Genomic DNA, 20,672 nt, shown 5'->3' with positions numbered 1-20,672 from the left:
GCGGGGCGAGGCCCCGCTCCTCAGGGGGGGCCGGGGGGGGCCCCCCTCTCCTTGCTGAGCCGTGCCAACTCCTGCGACAGCGCCTCCAGGTCCTGGGGGAGGGGAAAGGGTGGGGTCAGTGGCCACGCCCTTTTTAGCCGAGGCCGCGCCCCCCTCTCAGCCGAGGCCGCGCCCCCCTCTCAGCCGAGGCCGCGCCCCCCCTCTCAGCCGAGGCCGCGCCCCCCTCTCAGCCGAGGCCGCGCCCCCCTCTCAGCCGAGGCCGCGCCCCCCTCTCAGCCGAGGCCGCGCCCCCCTCTCAGCCGAGGCCGCGCCCACCTGGCCCAGGTGCAGGTTCTTGGTGAGCTGCTCCTCCAGCATGTTCTGCAGCTTCTTGTTCATCTCCCGCAGCCCCTCCTCCCCCGGCCCTGCGCCCCGCCGGGGGGGCCCGGGGGGGCCCGCTGCCTCTGCGGGGGGGGGCACAGGGAGCCGGGGTGAGCGGGGCAGGGGGGGTGGGGGTCAGGGGTGCGGGGGCCGGGGCTCACCCAGGCGGCTGTCACGCACGAAGCTCTGGATGATGGCGCTTTTGCGGCACAGGTCCTCCGCCATCGAGGCACTGCTCACCTCCAGGTGACGCACCTTGGGGGGGGGGACGGGGGGCAGGGGTGACGCCCGCCAGTGCCCCCCCCCCGACCCTCTCACTGCCCCCCAGTCCCCCCCAGTACCTTCTCCTCCAGCAGCCAGCGCTCCTGCTGGCTCTGGGCCAGGCGCTGGAACAGCTCCGCCACCTCCGCGGGGGACAGGCCCCCCCCACCGGGGACCCCCCCGCTGCCGCTGCCCCCCCCGGGGCTGCCTGAGCCTGACTGCAGGGGGGGGAGCAGGGTCAGGGGGCTGCACCCATGGTGAGGCCACACCCCCTCGCTGAAGCCACCCCCACAACACAGCTCCTCCTCCCCCTCCAGTCTCCCCCCGACTGGGGCCACACCCCCCAGCCCACCCACAACACCCCCATGCCCCCTGCCCTGACCCCACCCCACCCTCACAAAGCCACCCACACCCTCCCCAAAGCCACACCCCCAGCCACACCCCCTGCCCCAGCTGTGGCCACGCCCCCACTTTGGCCCTATCTGCATAGCCCATCCCAAGAGCAGCCCCATTCCCCAACCAGATACCCACACCTCCAGCCCCACCCCTGCCTCTGGCCCCACCCCTGGCCCCATGCCAGCCCCACCCCTGGCCCCAGCCCCGCCCCTGGCCCCACCCCTGCCCCTGGCCCCACCCCTGCCCCACCCCTGGCCCCATGCCGGCCCCACCCCTGCCTCTGGCCCCACCCCTGCCCCAGCCCCACCCATGGCCCCATGCCAGCCCCACCCTGCCCCACCCCTGCCTCCAGCCCCCCCGCCCACCTTGGTGCTGCCAGGGGCGGAACCATCACGGCCCAGGGAGGAGAGGCTGCTGCTGTCGCCCCCCGGCCCCCGCCCGGGGGACCCCCCGTCCAGCCCCAGCTCCTCTAGCCCTGGCAGGGCAAAAAGGGGACCCAGGCGTCCGGCACGGGCCCACCCCACCTGGGGCACCCCCTCCACCTCTGGGGAGGGGGGAAAGGTTGCCCCGGTGTCACTGCAGCACCCTATCCCCAGGGAACCCGGGGATCCAGGCACCCCCACTTTACACCACAGCCCCCAGGGGACCCTCTCACCCCCTCCCTGGGCACCCAGGCATCCAGGAGCTCCGCCCTGCGGGGGCTCCAGGCATTTGGGAGACCCCCCGCAGCACCCACCTCCCCTCAGGAGACCCAGACACCCCAGTAACCCCCAACCCGCAGACCCAGGACTGTCCCCCCAAGAGGACCCAGGCATGCCAGAGCAACCCCCCCTCAAGGGGACCCCGGTGCCTGGAAGCGCCCCCCCCCTCCAATCCCCCACGGGACCCCGACGTCCGGCTGACCGGTGCGGGCACGGGTGGGTGCCAGCAGCTCCTGCAGCCGCTCCTGCAGGCGGTCGGCCCGGCGCCGCTCCAGCTGCAGCTGCCGCTTCAGGTCCTTCAGCTGCGGCAGGGGGATGGACAACGGGGGAGGTCAGGGCCCTACGTGGGGCCATGGCCTCCTGGCACCCCCCCCACCCCCCGGGGTCCCTCACCGCAGCGCTGCCCTTCTTCTCCAGGATGCGCTGCCCATCCCGGACGTCCTTCAGCTCCTGGGGGGACAGAGAGGGTCAGAGGGGGATTTGGGGGGGGTCCCAGAAAGGACTCGCGGGTGCTGAGGGGAGTCTGGAGGGTCCTGGGAAGATTTGGGGGTCCCAGAGAGGACATGCAGATGCTAAGGAGAGCCTGGGGTGGGAGCTCAGCAGGAACCCAGGGGAATGCAGGGGACCAGGGAGAAGTTGGTGAGGGGTCCCAGAGGAGTTTGGGGACCCTGGGAGGGGATTTTGGGGTCCCGGGTGGTACTTGGGCATCTCAGGGTCTCTGCTGGGGAGATCTGAGGGCCCCTCCCCTCCACAGGGGAACTAGCAGTCCCAGCGAGATTTCTGGTGGTCCCAGGAAGGCTGGAGGATTCCGTGGAGCTCTCTGGGGTTCCCAGGGGAGCTGGGAGGGGCTCTGGGGGATGGGGGGGCTCTGAGGTTCCCATGGGGGTGGATCTGGGGGTACCTGGCGCAGCGCCCGGCCCTCAGCCTCCTGCAGCTCCCGCTGCCGCTCGGCGTCCCCCAGCGCTGCCTGCAGCTCCCCCACGCGGCCCTGGGGACAGCGGGAGGGTCACACCCAGTCCCAGCACCTTTAGGGCTCTATAGGGCCACAGGGGAGAGGGCACGGGTCCTATAGCATCCCAGATGCTCCTACAGACTCTGTAAGTCTGGGGGGGTCTCTACGGCATCCCCAGGTCAATACAACTCTTTACGGAGTCCCTACAGATCCCGCGGCATTTCTGGGTCTCTACAGTCTCTACTAAGCCACAGGTGACCCTATGGGCCCTATAGAGCCTGCTGCATCCCACAAGCCCTGTGACGTTCTAAGAACCCCCATCGAACAGTTAGAGTGAAAAGAAAGCAGCTACAGTTTTTGTACCGTTCTAAGACACCCATAAGTCCGTACAGGCTCCCCGCAGTCCCTCTACACCCCATAGCGTCCCAAAGAGCCTATAGAGCCACAGGAATCGTTATGGTCTCTGCAGTGCACCAACAATTTCTCTGTTCTCTACAGGACTGTAACAGAGCCTATGACGCCTTAGGGGTCTCTACGGCATATATAATACCACGCGGACCCACATGCACGTTACAGCAGCACTAATCCCTCAAAATCTTTCACTGCCTCTGCAGTTACTATAGCGGTACAGGGACTGCTATAGGAATACAGACGTTTCCACAGTCCCCATAGCACTCCAGGGGTCCCTAGAGTGCCCCCGGAATCTGTGTGGCTCCCACACCTGGGGGGATCCCCTATAGCCACGTGCTCACCTCCAGCTCAGCCCGGTGCTGCTCCGCGTGGGCGCGGGCAGCTGCCGCGTGCTCCTGCGCCTGCCGCTCCAGCTGCTCCTGGGGGGACAGGCTGGGTGGGGTGGGGGCGGGCAGGGGCACCCCCACCCCGGGGGGGCACGGTGGAGGGGATGGGGGGGGCTGACCTGCGCCTGCCGCAGGCCCCGCTCACTCTCCCCGCGGGCATCCTCCGCCTCCGCCAGCCGCTGCCGCAGCCCGTCCCGCTCCCCCGCGCACGCCTGCAGCCGTACCACCGGGCAGACGCCTCGCACATGCAACACAGGACCGTGGGGGTGCAGCCAGGGCACCTCGGGGACCCCAAGTCCGCCCAGGGGCCCAAAAAAACCCAGGAACAGGGCCAGGGGCACTTCAGGGACCCCAGAACGCCCCCAGGGATGGGGTCAGGGCACCTCTGGGACCCCAAATCCCCCCAGGGGACCCCCAACCCCCCCAGGGATGGGGTCAGGACAGCCCTGGGACCCCAAATCCCCCCAGGGGACCCCCAACCCCTCCAGGGATGGGGTCAAGACACCTCTGGGATCCCAAATCCTCCCAGGAGACCCCCAAACACCCCCAGGGATGGGGTCAGGGCACCTCTGGGACCCCAAATCCCCCCAGGGGACCCCCAAACCCCCCCCAGGGACAGGGTCAGGAGCACCTTGGGGAGCTCTAAACACACCCGTGTATCCCCAAAACTACCCTGGGACAGAGCAAGAGGCAGACTAAGGACTTCAAAGCCCCCCAGGGACCCAAAACTCCCCAGGGATCCTAAACCACTCCCAAGGGAACACCAGCCCCCCTCCGAGAGGACCCCAAACCACCACCCAGGGACACCCTGGAGACCAGATATGGGGCACCCTGGGGAGCCCAACCGCCATCTCGGATCCCCCAAGCCCCCCTCCAGCCCCACCTGGAGCTGGGCATCGAGGGTGTCGCGCTGCGCCTGGGCCTCCTGCAGCTCCCGGGCCAGGGCCCCGCTCCGCTCCCGCAGCCCCACCTCCGCCTACCGCCCCACATAGCGCTCTGTAGGGCCCTATACAGTCCAGCGGTGCTGCCCGAGGCCATATAGGGCCCTATAGAACTGCTCCAGGCTGCCCAGGCCCAGACAAGGCTGCCCTGGGTACGTCAGCTGCCCCACAGAACTGTATATACCCTATAGGTCGCCATGGGGCCATAACGGGCTAGACTTCCCCCCCGCCATGTCATAGGGTGCTTCTCCAGCACCCCAGGGTGCTCCCCAGGAAATCTAACGCCAAGGGGTGACGCCCCAACACCCAAGTGCCCTCCAGTTCCTCCAGGGAGCCCGCCGGGACCCCCACAACACCAAGGGGCACCCCTAGGACCCCACCAGCACCCCAAGGTGCCCTCCCAGGAACCCCTAATGCCCAAGGGTGCCCCCCCGGGTGCTCCCACCTGGGCCATGGCCTCCAGCTCCTGCTGCAGCCGCTGGTTCTGGGCCTGGAGCTCCCGAAATTCCTCGTCCTGCCGGGCCCGGAGCTCCTCCACCTCTGTCCTGGGGTGCATGGGGAGACCCAGGTGTCCAGAGGGGAGTCCCAGGCGTCTGGGGGCAACCCTAGCCCCCCCCATGACCCCCAGGGGTCACCCACCGACTGTCCCTGAGCAGTGTCTCCTTCTCCATCTGCAGCTGGAGAAAACTGGGGGGGGAAGGCAAAAAAAAGCAGAAATACCCACATTGCTCCCTAGAAAGAACCCAGGTGCCCAGGGCTCCCTGGGGGGGACCCGGGTGTCTGGGCACTCTCACCTCTCCTGCTTCTTTCTCAGTTTCTCTGTCAGCTGGCGAGGGGAAACACAAAAATTGCTATGGGGCAGGGGAGGACACGACAATACATGATACAACTCCTCGCACCCCCCCCACATCCTCTCAGACCCAACTAAGAGCCCCCCAAACCTCCAAAGTGCCCCCAAGCCCCTCTGAGACCCCAGAAATCCTCCTGGGACACCCCTCAGACATCCCCAAATCTCTCTGAGACTCCCCTGAGGCCCCCAGGACACCCCTGAGCTCTCCAAGACCCCAAAAGTCCCCATAGGTGACTCCACTAAGGTCCCCCGGGAGCCCCCAAATCCCCCCAAATCCCTCTGGGACTCAAACTCTCCCAAATCCCCTATGGGAGCTCCCCCAGACCCCCACATGCCCCCAAATTGTTCTCAGGGCCCCCCAAAAGGGCTCCCCCTTACCTTGGCCACCTCTGCCTGCAGCTGAGCCACCTCTGCCTGCAAGAGACACTGTGACACCCCCAGAGACACCCCCCCATCTTCTATATCTCATTTATATGTTTCTCAGTTCCCCCTTTTCAGAGTCTTCTCTTTTTTTTTTTCCAATTATTTCCTTCTTACAATTCCATTTCTACTTCATCTCCACCCAAAACTCTCCTTATCCAAAACCGCACCTCCTATACAGAACCGAACCCCACCATACATCTCCCCACGTATATCACACCCTCCCACAATCCTCCTGACCCTCGACAGACCCCCAAACCCCACTCCCCCAGAATCTGTATTTCTCTCCACATTCATTCATCCACCCCAACCTCCCCACACACACCCCTATTGCTCTCAAAACATTCCTCCCCCATACTTCTAAACTTTCTTTAGCCCCCCCAGATCCTCTACAGACCCCCCAAACCCCCCATCCTCCCCCCATAACACACCTGGGCAGTGGGTGCTGGGGCTTCCCTGGGGACAGCATCACCCCCAGCCCCCTCCTCTGCTGGCTGCAGCTCCTTGGGGAGGTCTGGGGGAGCTGCGAGGGTGGGGGTCAGACCAACAGCCCCCCAACAAGGTCCCATAAACCACCACCCCCCAGCCCCATAGGGACCCACAGAGCCCCCACATCCCCTTGATAAGCACTCTATACTCCACAGAGACTCCATATCCCACCCATAGGTATCCATACCCCACCCATAGGTATCCATACTGATCCACAGACAGTGATAAGACCCATACGGACACCCAACCCCCCCACCGAGCCCCTCCCAGACCTCTGGGGCCCCAACACACCCTGGGGACGATCCCAGAATATTCCCAAAGCCCCTGAAGACCGACCCAGAGAGCCCGACACACCCCCCAGACACCCCCTCACCATCGGTAGGGGCCGGGAGGGCCCCACTGTCACTGGCAGCCCCATCCTGGGGTGGCTCTGCGGAGGCCGGGGGGTCACAGGGGGGTCCTGGGTGCCCCCCCTCCCGCAGCCGCTGGTTCTCCTCCTCCAGTCCCTCGATCTGCGCACACAACTGACCCCCTCCCAGGTCAGGCACCCGTGGAACCCCGCAGGCCCCACCATGGGACCAGGGAACACCCGTGGGACCCAAAGAGGCCCTCGAGACCCCCCACAAGGGGTGGGGAGCCCCTGTGGTGACACTACACCCCCCCAGGGACAGTGAAATGACACCAAGAGACCCCCCCAGACCCTGAAAGTGGCACTGAGGACCCCCAGAGACCCTCTGGGTCCCCCCTGCTGAAGTGAACCCCCCCAGAATAACATTAGGGACCCCCCAGGATCTCCTAAGGTAGCACTGGGAGGCTCAGGGTGGCATTAGGGACCCCCGGGATGGCCTAGGGGACATGGGGGGGGGGGGATATTGGGGTCCCTAGAGGGCCCATAACCCCCACCTTGGCCAGCTCACGCAGGAGGGTGCTGTTCTGGAGACGGAAATCATCCTCCTGGCTCTGGAGCTTCCCCTGCAGCATCCGCGTCTCCCCCAGCAGCGCCTCCACCTCCTGGGGGGCCCACCACCAGTATCCTGTGGCCAGGACCCCCAGAACTCCCCCCAGGCATGCTACAGCTCCCCCCTGGGCCCCACAGCAGCCACAGTGTCCCCTGCCCCACCCCAGCACCTACATGAACCCTATGGAAACGGATAAGACTCACCCAGGAGCCTCTCAACACCTCCTGGGACCCCCCCAGACCCCTTGAGACTCCCCAGGGACCACTCAGCATCCCCAGGAACCTGTCCAGCATCCCTAGAGTCCCCCTAGGCACCCCCGGCACCCTTGTAGGCACCACAGGGACCCTGCCAGCACTCACACGGACCACCCAAGACCCCCCCCAGCACCCCTAGAGAGCCCCCAGTATCTCCAGGCATCCCCCAGCCCTTCTCCAGCACCAGTAGAGACCCCCCAGGACCCCCCCCAACACCCACAGAACCCCCCTCCCGCCCCTCCCAGCACCCACAGAACCACCCCCCAGGCACACACCCCCCAGCACCCACAGAACCACCCCCCAGGCACACCCCCTCCCAGCACCCACAGAGATCTGCCCAGGACCGCCCCAGCACCCAGAGAGACCCCCCAGGACCGCCACAGCACCCAGAGAGACCCCCCAGGACCGCCACAGCACTCACAGAGACCCCCCAGGACCCACCTGCGCCTTCTTACTCTTACTGAGGGCCTGCAAGAGAAGGGGGGGGGGGTGTCACAGCGGAGCGGGGCGGGGCGGGGCGGGGCGGGGGGGCGGGCAGGTCGGAGGCCACGGCAGGGGATCCTCTCACCTTGTTGGCTTTGGCCAGATCCTTGTCCAGCACCTGCACCCGCTGCCGCAGCCCCGAGAGCTCTGGGGGCACACGAGCCGTCAGGGGGGCGGCGGAGGCCAGGCCACCCCCCCGGGCCCCCCAACCCACCCCATCCCCGTACCGGCGCCGTTCTTCCGCAGCTCGTCCGAGAGGCGGTAGTTCTCCGTCCGCAGCTCCAGCAGCTGCGCCTGGGAGGGGGAGCGGGGTGAGCGGGGCGGCAGCGGGCCGAGAGCCCCGCGGCCCCGGGCCCGGCCCCACCTGCATCCGCTGGAACTCCTCGGCCGACAAGGCCTGCGCCATCTTGGCGCCGCGGGAGGACCCCGCGGGGCGGGGCCGGAAGCGGACGCTCTGGCCGGACTGCAGGAGGCGTAGAGACGCAGCCGTGCTGTGACGCCGCGGCCATAGAGTTCGGGCCGCCCCGGCGGGCAGAGCGGCCCCGGGGGGACCATGGAGACCGCTCCGGCGCGGCGGGCGGCACAGGCCCCCCGGCACCGCGGGCCGCTGTCGGGCGCCCGGGGCACCGTAAGGCCCCTACAGCCCCCGGCCCGGTATGGGGGCTCGTGGGCCGGTCTGCACCCCTATAGAGTCCATAGGGCCCGCCTGGGTGCTGCAGGCCCAATAGGGACCCCTGTGGTTCTATAGGGCCCACAGAGCCCCCCCCGGGTACTACAGGCCCCATAGGGACCCCTCTGGTTCCACAGGGACCCCCCCGGGTACTACAGGCCCCATAGGGACGCCCCTGGTTCCATATGCCCCCCCCCTCGGGTACTACAGGCCCCATAGGGACCCTCCTGGTTCCATAGGGACCCCCCCCGGGTACTACAGGCCCCGTAGGGACGCCCCTGGTTCCATAGGGACCCCCCCGGGTACTACAGGCCCCGTAGGGACCCTCCTGGTTCCATAGGGACCCCCCTGAGTACTACAGGCCCCGTAGGGACGCCCCTGGTTCCATAGGGACCCCCCCGGGTACTACAGGCCCCGTAGGGACCCTCCTGGTTCCATAGGGACCCCCCCCGAGTACTACAGGCCCCGTAGGGACCCCCCCTGGTTCCATAGGGACCCCCCCGGGTACTACAGGCCCCATAGGGACCCCCCTGGTTCCATAGGGACCCCCCCGAGTACTACAGGCCCCGTAGGGACGCCCCTGGTTCCATAGGGACCCCCCCGGGTGCTACAGGCCCCGTAGGGACCCTCCTGGTTCCATAGGGACCCCCCCCGGGTACTACAGGCCCCGTAGGGACCCTCCTGGTTCCATAGGGACCCCCCTGAGTACTACAGGCCCCGTAGGGACGCCCCTGGTTCCATAGGGACCCCCCCGGGTACTACAGGCCCCGTAGGGACCCTCCTGGTTCCATAGGGACCCCCCCCGAGTACTACAGGCCCCGTAGGGACGCCCCTGGTTCCATAGGGACCCCCCCGGGTACTACAGGCCCCGTAGGGACCCCCCTGGTTCCATAGGGACCCCCCCGGGTACTACAGGCCCCATAGGGACCCTCCTGGTTCCATAGGGACCCCCCCCGGGTACTACAGGCCCCGTAGGGACCCTCCTGGTTCCATAGGGACCCCCCCCGAGTACTACAGGCCCCGTAGGGACGCCCCTGGTTCCATAGGGACCCCCCCGGGTACTACAGGCCCCGTAGGGACGCCCCTGGTTCCATAGGGACCCCCCCCCCCCCGGGTACTACAGGCCCCGTAGGGACGCCCCTGGTTCCATAGGGACCCCCCCGGGTACTACAGGCCCCGTAGGGACCCCCCTGGTTCCATAGGGACCCCCCCGGGTACTACAGGCCCCGTAGGGACCCCCCCCCCCCCGGGTACTACAGGCCCCATAGGGACCCCCCCTGGTTCCACAGGGACCCCCCCAGGTATTACAGGCCCCATAGCGGCCCCCCCAGCTCTATAGGCCAGATCAGCCTCTGTAGGTGCTGCAGGCCGTATAGGGACTCCCCTGGTTCTACAGAGTCCATAGGGTCCCCCGGGGTGCTGCAGTTCGTACAGAAGTTCTATAAGAACACCCCCCCCCCGCCCCCCAGCACCAGGTGGCTCCTCGTTAACAAACGTTTATTTCCCACACGACAGTTCCCGTACAAAATCAGGGCGGGGGGAGGGGGCGGCCCCTTTAAGTGGGGCCGGTGGGCGGGGCCTCTAAAAGAGGGTGGGACCGGGACGGGGGGGTGTTAGTGTAGTGGGCGGGGCATGTGTGAGAGTGACAGCAGGGAGGGCAGGGCTTCATGCCTGAGGGCCCAGCCCCCAGGAGCCCGCTGGTTGGGGCAGAGCCAGGTAGGGGCGGGGCCAGCCGGGGGCGGGGACAGGGCTTCCCTGAGGGGCGGGGCTTTCCCCTGGGGCGGGGCTGCCTCTTGAAGGGGCGGGGCTGAAGAGAAACCTTCAAAGGGCCACACTAGACATAGACCTTTAAAGGGCCACACCCACGTAGGGCCCGTGCCAGCGCCTTAAAAGGGCCACGCGTGGGACATCGGTAAAGGGCCATGCCCAGCCGAGGTTCTCTAAGAGAGGGGGGTCCATCAACTGGGCACCTTAAAAGGGCAATACATTGGCAGCACCTTAAAAGGTCAGTGCCACTTTTAAAAAGGGCGTGCCCGTTTTAAGAGCCTTGAAATGGCACTATGTGGGGCTCACTGGAAACAGCCATCGGGGTGCTGGGGGGGCGGGGCCTCAGGGGGTGCATGGGGGTCCTTAAAAGGGCCATGCGGTGGGAAGGGTCCCTAGAAGGGCCACACCCGAGGGTCCTTAAAGGGGCGGTGCGGGCGGCGCTCAGGGGTCGTCCTCCATGCTGAGGCTGCTGCGGGGGCTGGAGGCGCGGGAGGGCCCCGGGGAGGCGAGGAGGGCGCCGGGGGGGCCGAGGGGTGACAGTCCCCCGCTGTCATCCATCAGGATGTCATCCAAGCTCCCCTCAGGCCCCCCCAGGCCCAGGGGCAGGCCCAGCCCTGGGGGCAGGTCCTCAGCCAGCGCCAGGTCCAGGAGGCACTGGGGAGTGGGGGGGCCCCCCGGGGGGGAAGGGGGGGCCCCCGGGGGCCTCCTCGCAGCCCCCCTCAGCCGCTGGGGCTGCCGGAGGGCTCAGGGGGAGCCCGTGCAGCTGCGCCTGCAGCTCCAGCTCCTGGGGGGACGGGGGGGGGTCAGTGACCCATGGGCCACAATAGCCCCCAGTCCCATAGATGCCCCCCAGACCCCAGCTCAGCCCAACCAGCCTCACGATAATGCCCCCCTTCTCCTGGTTCTGCTCCCCCTGATCCCATGGGCAGCCCCCGCCAGGTGACCGACAACAACTCCATTACACTGCCATAGCCCCCTGTTTCTACCCATCCCAGCCCCGTAAAGTCCCCAAAATCCCCCATCTGCCTGCCTCTGACCCCGTAGCCCCCCATCCCAGCCCCACAGAGCCTCCCAGCTCCTCTCCAGCCCCACAGACCCCCAATTCCGCCCTCCCCAGCTCCATGAACCACCTCCCCAGGCCCGTAGGGCCCCCCACCCCAGCCCCCCCCGGACCTGGACGCGGAGCTGGAGGCTGCGGTTCGCCTGCTCCAGGCGCTGCTGGTGCAGCTCGAGCTCTCGGGAGCGCTGTGTCTCCTTCTGCAGCTTGCGGATGTAATCCACTGAGGCTTTCAGGATGGTGCCCTTGTTCCAGCGCATCTCCCTGCCGGCATTGGGACACCTGAGTCCCGCTGGTTCCCGCCACGGGGACCCCCAGTCACCAGGGTCCCTCCCAGGATCCGCCGTGGGGTCCCCAGCGCCCACCCGGATGTCGGGGTCCCTTGGGGAGCGGGATCCCCCACTCACGGGTCATTGGATTTGGGGATGAGGGTCCCTAGCTCCTTGATGCGGTCGTTAATGTTGAACCGTCGGCGCCGCTCAACTGGGGGTGGAGGAGGAACATGTCAACCCCACAGTGGGCCCAATAGGACCCCAGGTCCCTCCAGCCCCACCTTTTGCCCCCCAACTCACTCAGGTTGTGGTTGTCCTTCTTTTGCCGCTCCTTCAGCAGTGCCTTTGCCTCTGTTTCTGGGGACGGGGGAACAGTCACCAACCCCACCAAGGCAGGACCCCAACTGCTCCCACCCCACAGGAACCCCCTTCAGCCTCCCTGCCCCATATGGACTCCCCAAGGATCCCCCCCCCAAGCCTTTTCTGCCCCATAGCCCTCCCCCCAGCCTTATAGCGATCTTCAGGACCCTCCCATACCCCATAGCAACACCTGGGACCCCCCGCACCATAGTGATCCTCCCAGATCCCTTCCAGCCATATAAGGACCCCCCCATGCACGCACACACACACCCCATAGGACCCCTTGGGCCCCTTCCCAGCCCCACAGGGACACCCCCAGGCCCTCCCAGCCCCCCAAGGACCCCCCTACCTGAGAGCTCAGCCTTGACACGGGGCAGCTCGGCGGGGCAGGAGCTGCTGCCCCCCTGGGGGGGGCTGAACACCTCCAGGAGGGGCCCAGGGGCAGGCAGCTGCCGGTGGGGGGTGCAGTCAGCATGCTCGTGCCCCCACAGACCTCACCCACCCAGCCCCCAGCCTAAACCGTGCCCCCCCCCCAGCTGGGTCCAGCTCCCCCCTTGGCCAGGCTGGGAGGTGAGCAGGCCCCGCCCACAGGTGCTGATGCCACGCCCACATACATGAAGCCACACCTCCTGCACTTAACCACACCCACCCACCCCAAGCCCTGCCCATTTTGGCCACACCCCTTTGAGCAGGTCCCACCCTCTCTCGACCAGACTGGGAGGTGCAGGCCACGCCCATCCCTCAGGCCCCACCCACCCAGCACCACCTCCACCCTTATACGGCAACAAGTCCCATCCACTGCTTGATATGGGTGGAGGCCACACCCCCTATGGCTCCAGTGGGTGGGGCTATGACAAGCCACACCCCCCAGCCAGGCTCTGCCTAGGCCACTCCACAGTGCGTTACAGCCAATGAGGCGTGTCAGGCAGGGCTTGCACATGCCACGCCCCCTCCTGAGAAAAAGGGGCGTTGCTTGTGGTAGTCCCTGCCCCCAAGACCCTTAAAGGGGCAGCGCACCGTGTTCGGGAGCTGGAGACCGCCCTCGGCCGGACCGAAGCTGAGCAGCTCGTCATAGCTGGATTCCAGGCTGATGATCTCATCGATGACATCATCGATCTGCAGGGTGGGGGGAGAAAACCACAAATGCGCCATCCCAGCTGCCCAGGACCACCTCAGACCCACGGGGGCAACGATCGTGCCCCCCGTATGGCATCACCGCCCCCAGGCATCGCATCATCAGCCCCACGCATTGCATCGCCGCTCCCAGAAGTCGCAGTATTGCCCCCCGTATGGCGTCACCACCCCCAGGCATCGCATCACCGCCCCCCGCCCGGTGCCAGGAGGCTCCGTATGGCATCGCAGGATTGCCACGCCTCCCCCATGCCGCCTCACCCACACCCCCCCTCCCACTACCGCACCCCATTCTGCAGGGGTGACATCACGTTGCTGTCATGTTGCATCATGGCCCCCCACGTGAGGTCGCAGCCCCTCCACGGGACATCACAGCCCCTCCTCATGCCGCCGCCCCCTCCCACTGCTGGCACTCCCTCGTCCCTCACCTCCTTTTCAGAGCCAGGCCCAATGTGGAGCAGTGCAAGGGGGCTGTGGGGGGTGGGGGGGGGCCGGGGGGGGCCCCGGGGGGCTGGGGGGGCCCCGGCCCAGGGCGGAGGTGAGGTACTGCCGGACCTGCTGCCGCTGGGCTGCCCGCAGGTGGTAGCGCGTGGGGTTCTCCAGGTGGGTCTGCACCTGGAGGGGTGTGGGGGGGTGTCAGGGCCAAGGGGGCCCAAGCCCCCCCCTTCCCTGAGCCCCAGAGCCCCCCCATTCCCAGCATGCCGCCCCCATATCCTCTCTGCCCCAGAGCCCCCCATATCTCCTTGCCCTGGAGACCCCCACACTCTCCCAGCCCCTCCCAGTCCCCCCCACCCTGAGCCCCAGAGCCTCCCACCAGATCCCCCCCTGCCCTGGCCCACCCTATATCCCTCTGCCCTGGGGTCCCCCATATCCCCCCTCTGCCCCACAGCCCCCCATATCCCCCTGCCCTGAGGATCCCCATAACCTCCCTGCACCCCCAGCCCCCCATTCCCCCCCCATTGGGGTCCCCCATTTCCCAGTACACACCAGCACCCCCAAGGTCCTCCAGCATCCCATCGCACCCCCATTCTCCCTCCCCCTTTTCAGGGGGGCCTCACCTTGAGCACCTCGGGGGGCACGTGGGGGGGCGCCCGGGGTGGGGGGGCACCAACGGCGATGGCGGGTGAGGGGCCGGGGGCCGGGGGGGGGGCCAGGGGGGCCCCTCCTCTCCCTCTGCTCCTGCTCCTGCGCCTGCGCCCGCATCAGCTGCTGCCGCAGCAGCACCCGGGAGGAGGGGGGGGCAGCGGGGGGGGGCTGCCATGGCCGCCGGGGGGGCCGGCCCCGCACTGCAGAGGAGGGGGTTAACGGCAGTGGGGGGCCGAGGGGCCGGGGGTTGCTGGGGGGGTCACAGGTACCTGTCGGGCAGGGGCTGACTCTTCAGGCAGTAGAAGGTGCCGGGGGCGTCTGCGGGGGTCCCGGGGGGGTCTCCGGGGGGGTCCCCCCGGGGGGGGTCACTGGGGGTGTCCCCGGGGGTCCCCCCGCCAGATGGCTCCCACTCGATGTCGGCCACGATCCCCGACTCAGGCAGCACGGAGCTCAGGCTGCCCCAGGGGAGGGGGCTCAGCTCCCACCGGCCCCCCCCCAGCCCCACCAGATCCCCCCCACGGCCCACAGCTCCCCCTGGGACCCCTCCCACATCTCCCGCAGTCCCCCGGTCCCTCCCGGATCCCCCCAACCCCCCAACCCCATCAGGAACCCCCAAATTCTCTCCAATCCCTCCTGCACACACCCCCCACAACCCTCCTGGACCCCCCAGATGCCCCCTCAACCCCCTCCAGCCCCCCCAGGTCCCCCCCCCAGCCTCCCCACATCCCCCCACTAGCCCCCCAGATCCCCCCCCACAGCCCACAGCTCCCCCTGGGACCCCTCCCACATCTCCCGCAGTCCCCCGGTCCCTCCCGGATCCCCCCAACCCCACAACCCCATCAGGAACCCCCAAATTCTCTCCAATCCCTCCTGCACACACCCCCCACATCCCTCCTGTACCCCCCAGATGCCCCCTCAACCCCCCCCAGCCCCCCAGATCCTCCCCACAGCCTCCCCACATCCCCCCACTAGCCCCCCAGATCCCCCTCCACAGCCCACAGCTCCCCTGGGACCCCTCCCACATCTCCCGCAGTCCCCCGGTCCCTCCCGGATCCCCCCAACCCCATCAGGAACCCCCAAATTCCCTCCCATCCCTCCTGCACACCCCCCCCCATCCCTCCTGGACCCCCCCAGATGCCCCCTCAACCCCCCTCTGCCCCCCCCCCCCCCCGGCCAGGGCACTCCCCGGGGCTATGGGGCCCCCCCTCACCTGAGCAGCCGGAGGGTGTCAGGGGCGCTAGGCCCCTCCAGCAGGACGTAGACCGTGGGGCGCCCGGGGGGCGGCGCTGGGGGGGGGCCGGGGGGCGCGGGGGCCCCCTCGGCCGCCCCACGGGACATCGCCGCCCCCCGTGCCCCACGGCGCCACTCAGGGGCTCCCTATGGGGCCGGGGGGAACTATGGGGCGGGCAGGGGGGCCCTACGGGGCTGGGAGGGGCCTATGGGGTCGGGGGGGGGGGGCTGTGGATTGCTGTGGGGCGGGGGCCTCGCGAGGGCTGGGGGCCGCTGTGGGGCGGCGGGGCCGGGGGCCGCTACGGAGCCCGGGGGGTGCCGGGGGGTGCCGGCGGGGTCCCTACGGGGCGGGGGGGGGGGTCCCGGCGCCCCGAGCGGGGGCCGCGGGGCTGAGGCCGGAAGCGCCGTGCGCTGGGGGGCGGGGCAGCTGGCAGGAAGTGACATCAGAGGGCGGGGGGCACGCGGGGGGGACCCCGACACCCGCCTGGGTCCCCGGGAAGGCCCGCGCGCCCCTGCCCGCACAGCGGGGGCCCTCTGGGGGGAGCAGGACCCCCCCGTGCCCGCATGCCCGGGTCCCCCCGGAGCCGCCGGCGGGCGGAGGGGCTGCGCGGACGCCTGGGTCCCCTGGGGCGGGTGTGGGGCTGACCCCCCCCGGACACCCGGGTCCCACCCAGCCGTGTGGGTGGCGGGAGCCCCCCCGGCCGCGCCCCCCCCCCCCCGGAGCAGCACCCGCCGGGTTAAGGTAAGGCGGGGGGGGCTGGAGCCCCATGGGAAACGGGGTGGGGGGCGGCTGGAGCCCCCCCGGGGGGGGCCCGGGGTTCCAGCCTTGCCCCCCCCCCCGCAGTGGGGCCTGGAGGGCTGAGCTGGGCCCAGACGCCTGGGTGCCTTTGGCAGGGGGAGGGGCGACCCCCACCAGCTGGGTCCCGGGGGGGGGTGGGGACCCCCCGAAGGCTGGGTGCCTTTGGAGGGGGGAGGGGACGCCCGGGGGAGGGGCCGGGCAGGCGGAAGCGGGAGGAAGAGCCGGGAAGTGTGCCCGGGCAGGAGGTGAGGGGGGGACACCAGGCCCTGACCCCAGACCCCCGTCCGGACAGCCGGGCCCCCCCATCTCGGGGGTGGGGGGCACCAGAGCCTGGGTACCCTCTGCCCGCCCCGGACGCCTGCGTTCACGGCTCCCCGCAGCGCCCGGGGCCGATGGGTGCCGGCCCTGCGCCCGCCCCGAGATGGAGGTGAGGGGCCACATCATCCCCCCGGGCACCTACAGCCCTGCAGGTACGATGACCCCTGACCTCCGACCCCTGACCCCCCACCACCTCCCCTCGTGCCCCCTGACCCCGTGGTGTCTCTCTCCACCCTGCTGTGCGCCTGACCCCACGGTGCCCCCTCTCCTTTGGTGCCCCCTGACCCCACGGTGCCCCCTGACCTCTGCTCCTTGGTACCCCCGACCCCTGCTCCCTGGTGACTTGCGGTGCCTGACCTCTGCCCCCTGCTGACCCTGACCTTTGTCCCCTGGTGACCCCCGGTGTCTCTTACCTCTGCTCCCTGCTGCCCCCGACCTCCGCCCCCCGACCTCCGCCCCCTGACCTCTGCCTGGCGCAGGGGCGCCCGCGGGGCGGCTGCAGGAGCTGCGGGAGCGGCAGCGGGGGCTGCGCCAGGCCCTGGGGCTGCGCCTGCGGGAGCTGCGGCGCCTCTGCCTGCAGGAGGCCGTGAGTCACCCCTGACCTCTGACCCCCATCCCTGTTCCACTCCCCCCCGCCCCCCCTCCCCCGGGGCCCCCCACCGACAGGACACCCTGAGTCACCCCTGACCTCTGACCCCCAGGGTTCCCCCCCAACCCCAGGACCCCCCCCCAGCTCCCTGGGACCCCCCCCCAGCCCCCTGCCCCAGCCTCCCCCGGGCCTCCCAGAGTCCCCCAAAGCCCCTCAGGATCCCCCCCAGCCCCCTCGGGACACCCATAGACACCTCTGCCCACCCCCCTGCCCCCCCCAGCCCCCTATAGACCTCCCCAAAACTGCCATAGCCCCCCTCTGCCACCCATAGCTCCCCCCTCCATCCCTCCCCAAGCTCCCTGGCCCCCCAAAGCCCCCCCCTCCCCTCCTGGAGACCCCCAGCCCCCTGGCCCCCCATCGCCCCCCCCCCGCTGTGCGCAGGAGCTGACAGGGAAGCTGCCCCCCGAGTACCCCCTGGAGCCCGGCGAGAGGCCCCAGCCACCCCCGCGCCGCCGGGCTGGGGGCCCCCCCCGGGGGCCCCTCCCTGAGGTAGGCAGGAGGGAATGGGAGGCCGGGGGAGAGGAATTAGGGTCTGGGGGGGTGGAGGGAGGCCAAAAACGTCCTTCCCCCCCCGACACCGGTGTCCCTGTCACCGTCCCGCATCCCACCTGGGTGCGTCTCATCACGGCCTCCTGACCCCCGCGGCGTCCCCCCCCTGCCCCGGCATGTCACACGGCGGCCCCCGTACCCCGGTATGTCCTCCCTTGGCCTACGTACCCCTGTGGCGGCCCCCCGTCTGTCCCGCGGCGGGCTCCGTACCCCGTCTGTCCCACGGCGGCCCTGTACCCCTGGGTGTCCCCTCGCGGCCCCCATACCCCCGTGGCGGCTCCCTGTACCCCTGCGTGTCCCATGGCGGCCCCCACACCCCATGTGTCCCACGGCAACTCCCGTACCCCTGGCTGTACTGTCGCGGGCCCCGTACCCCCGCAGCGGCCCCCCATAACCCCTGTGGCCCCGGTACCCTGCGTGTCCCGCTACGGCTTCGTCCCGGTCCCGGCTCCCGCAGGCGGCGCGGGCGGCTCGGCGGGAGGTGGCGGTACAGCTGCAGGTGGTAGAGGCCGCCCGGCGTCTGGCGGCCGCCCCGGGGCTGCCCCCCGAGCAGCGTCGCCGCCGCCAGCGCCTGCAGGCCGAGGCAGCCCAGCGGCTCCGGCAGCTCCGAGCCCAGCTCGGCGCCGCCGCACACGGTGAGCACCGGGGGGGGATGGCGGGGGTCCCCAGAGCACCGGGGGGGGTGGCGGGGGTCCCTAGAGCAGCAGGAGCGGGAAGGGGGGTCCCCAGAGCACCGGGGAGAGGAGCTGGGGGGTCCCCAGAGCACCGGTGGTGGTAGGGGGGTCCCCAGACCACCAGGAGGAGGAGCTGGGCGGTCCCCAGAGAAGCGGGAGGAGGGTGTGAGGCTTCTGGGGGGGGCCTGGCCTGGGGCAGGGGGGCTGCAGGGGCGCTGAAGCGCAGTGGTGGGTCCCCGAACTGCGAGGGGGCAGGTTTGGGGGGGTCCTGGCGGCACTGATCTCTCTCTTCTTCCTTTGGATCCCCCAGATGAGAACGGGTCCCTCTGTGATCTGCCCGCGCTGGAGAACGGTGAGTGCCGGACGCCTGCATCCCCCAGCGGGGCCCCCCGGACGCTTGGGTCCCCCCAGGGGGGTCACCTGGGTCCCACGCTGTGTCTGCCTGCAGGGGCCCTGCCGGGGCTGCCCCCCCCGAAGCCCCCCCCAAGCGGAGCCGGCCGCCCTTCGCCCCCCCGGGCCGGATCGGGCAGCCCTGACCGCCGGCCGCCCTGGGCCCCCGACGTCCCCGCGGGCGGACCCAGCCGCCGCAGCTCCCTTGCCAGCCCCGCCAGGTGCGTGTCCCCCCCTCCCCGGCCCCCCGAGGCCTTTCCCACCCCCGTGTACCCCCCCGCGAACGCCCTGGGGCGGCCCTCACCCCTCCCTGATGGAGCGCCGCGGCCCCCAGCCCGGCACGGACCCTGCCCCGCAGCGCCTCCAGCTTTGAGGGCCGCAGCGTCCCGGCCACCCCTGTCCTGGCCCGCAGCCCCTGCGCCCATGGGCACCCCCTCTGCCGGTGAGCGTTTTGGGGGGCGGAGGGGTGGGGTGAGAAGGGGGGGGCTGGAGGGCAATATAGGTCCTGTGGGTAATTTGGGGGGTGCACGGGACAATCGCAGGCTATGGGGAGTGGGGTAGGGGTGCGGAGGGCGGTCGGGGGCGTGTGCAGGGGGCTTTGGGGGACCCCAGCCCCTCCATCTCACCCCCTGTCCCCATCCCCGCCCCAGCCCCGAGGTGCCGGGGCTGCCCCCCCGGCCCTGGTCGGGCAGCCAGGACTCGCAGCTGGGGGGGCCCCCGGCGCCCGGCCCCCCCCCGCCGGCCCCCCGCACCCGACGCAGCAACAGCTCGGAGGCCTTGATCGACTGGGGGGGCCCCCCTGAAAGTGCCCCCGAGGCCACCCGGGGCCGGGGGGCCCCCCCCTCAGCCGAGCAGCGGCGCAGCCAGAAGTGGCTGGCGCTGGAGGGGCTGCGGGACTGGTACCTGCGGCACACGGGGGCCCCCCCGACGGCCCCCCCCGGCCCCCGCCTGCCGCCTCCCGGCCCCGCCTGGGCCCCCCGCCGCCGCGACCCCCCCGGCCTGCCCCACTCGCTCAGCTACGCCGGGGCCCTGGCGCCCAGGTATGGGGCGCCCCGGGGGTACCGCGCGCCCCTCTTTTAGGGGGGGCATGGGGGGTGAGCCCCGGTTTGGGGACGCGACGTGAACCCTCCCCAGGGAGGCTGAAATCCCTGGTTTGGGGACCCCCCCGTCCATGGGGGACCACCACGTGTTCCCTGTCGTGGAGCCCGAATGTCCCCTTTTTTGGGGACTGCCCTGTCCATTGGGGACCCCCAAATGTCATCAGCTTGAGGACAAGGAGGGCCCCGATCTGGGGGCACTGATGGCTCTGGTTTGGCCCCCCCCCATCCTTCAGGGACCCCCAAATGTCCCCAGACTGGGGACTCCCACTTGGGGACCCCTCATGCCCCACAGACCCCAAATGTGCCCCCTTCGGGCCACCCCAATCCTCCCCCTTCAGTCCCACCCCACAGGGGACCCCCAGAACCCCCCAAGTGCCCCAGTTCGGGGTCCCCCAGCAGCCCCCTCCAGCAGCCCCACATTTGGGGTCTCCCCGGGGGCGTCCCCTCCCCAATTTCGCTCCAAACCCCCATTCTGGGGCTTCGTCCCTGGCCCTTTCTGGGGGGGCCCCTCCTGCCCCCAGTCTGTCTTTTCTCTTTTCTTTTCTTAATTCGGGGGGGGGGAGAGGGGGGTCCCGGGTGGGGGCTGGGCCCCACCCGCAGGGCGCTGGGGGGAGGGCCGGGGGGGAACACAGGCGTCTGGGCAGAGGGGGCGGGGGCCGTGTTTGGGGGGGGCTAATTACTGTTTTTCTTCTCTCTTTCTGTTGCTTTTCCATTTTTTGTGTTTTTTTCTCTTTGTGTTTTATTTTCGCTTTATTTG

General features: G+C 69.7%; 2 protein-coding genes across 2 annotated transcripts; both read right to left on the bottom strand.

Moving 5' to 3' along the window:
- Positions 1-17: 17 nt before the first annotated feature.
- GRIPAP1 (GRIP1 associated protein 1) lies at positions 18-8,269 on the bottom strand. Its single transcript, XM_059835316.1, has 22 exons — positions 8,228-8,269; positions 8,091-8,157; positions 7,949-8,010; positions 7,822-7,848; positions 7,071-7,178; positions 6,541-6,691; positions 6,110-6,201; positions 5,637-5,672; positions 5,203-5,234; positions 5,048-5,095; positions 4,854-4,953; positions 4,351-4,443; positions 3,587-3,679; positions 3,423-3,500; positions 2,620-2,706; positions 2,112-2,168; positions 1,921-2,020; positions 1,383-1,492; positions 702-839; positions 522-615; positions 316-443; positions 18-92 (listed from the first exon to the last, which is right to left on the bottom strand). Exons 1-22 carry the CDS (start codon positions 8,267-8,269, stop codon positions 21-23), a joined length of 1,815 nt encoding a protein of 604 aa, XP_059691299.1. The 3' UTR covers positions 18-20.
- Positions 8,270-10,741: 2,472 nt separating this feature from the next.
- LOC132321935 (transcription factor E3-like) lies at positions 10,742-15,544 on the bottom strand. Its single transcript, XM_059835314.1, is given in 13 exon segments — positions 10,742-10,981; positions 10,983-11,084; positions 11,474-11,621; positions 11,765-11,840; positions 11,930-11,986; positions 12,339-12,438; positions 13,007-13,105; positions 13,549-13,587; positions 13,589-13,735; positions 14,179-14,257; positions 14,259-14,374; positions 14,427-14,661; positions 15,417-15,544. Coding segments are annotated over 13 exon segments (1,566 nt in total).
- Between the last annotated feature and the right edge of the window lie 5,128 nt (positions 15,545-20,672).

This window comes from Gavia stellata, unplaced genomic scaffold, assembly GCF_030936135.1.
Source record: "Gavia stellata isolate bGavSte3 unplaced genomic scaffold, bGavSte3.hap2 HAP2_SCAFFOLD_117, whole genome shotgun sequence".
Classification (NCBI taxonomy): Eukaryota; Metazoa; Chordata; class Aves; order Gaviiformes; family Gaviidae; genus Gavia; species Gavia stellata.
The sequence above is the reverse complement of the archived record's forward strand: the minus strand, read 5'-3'. Positions and strand labels throughout refer to the sequence as shown.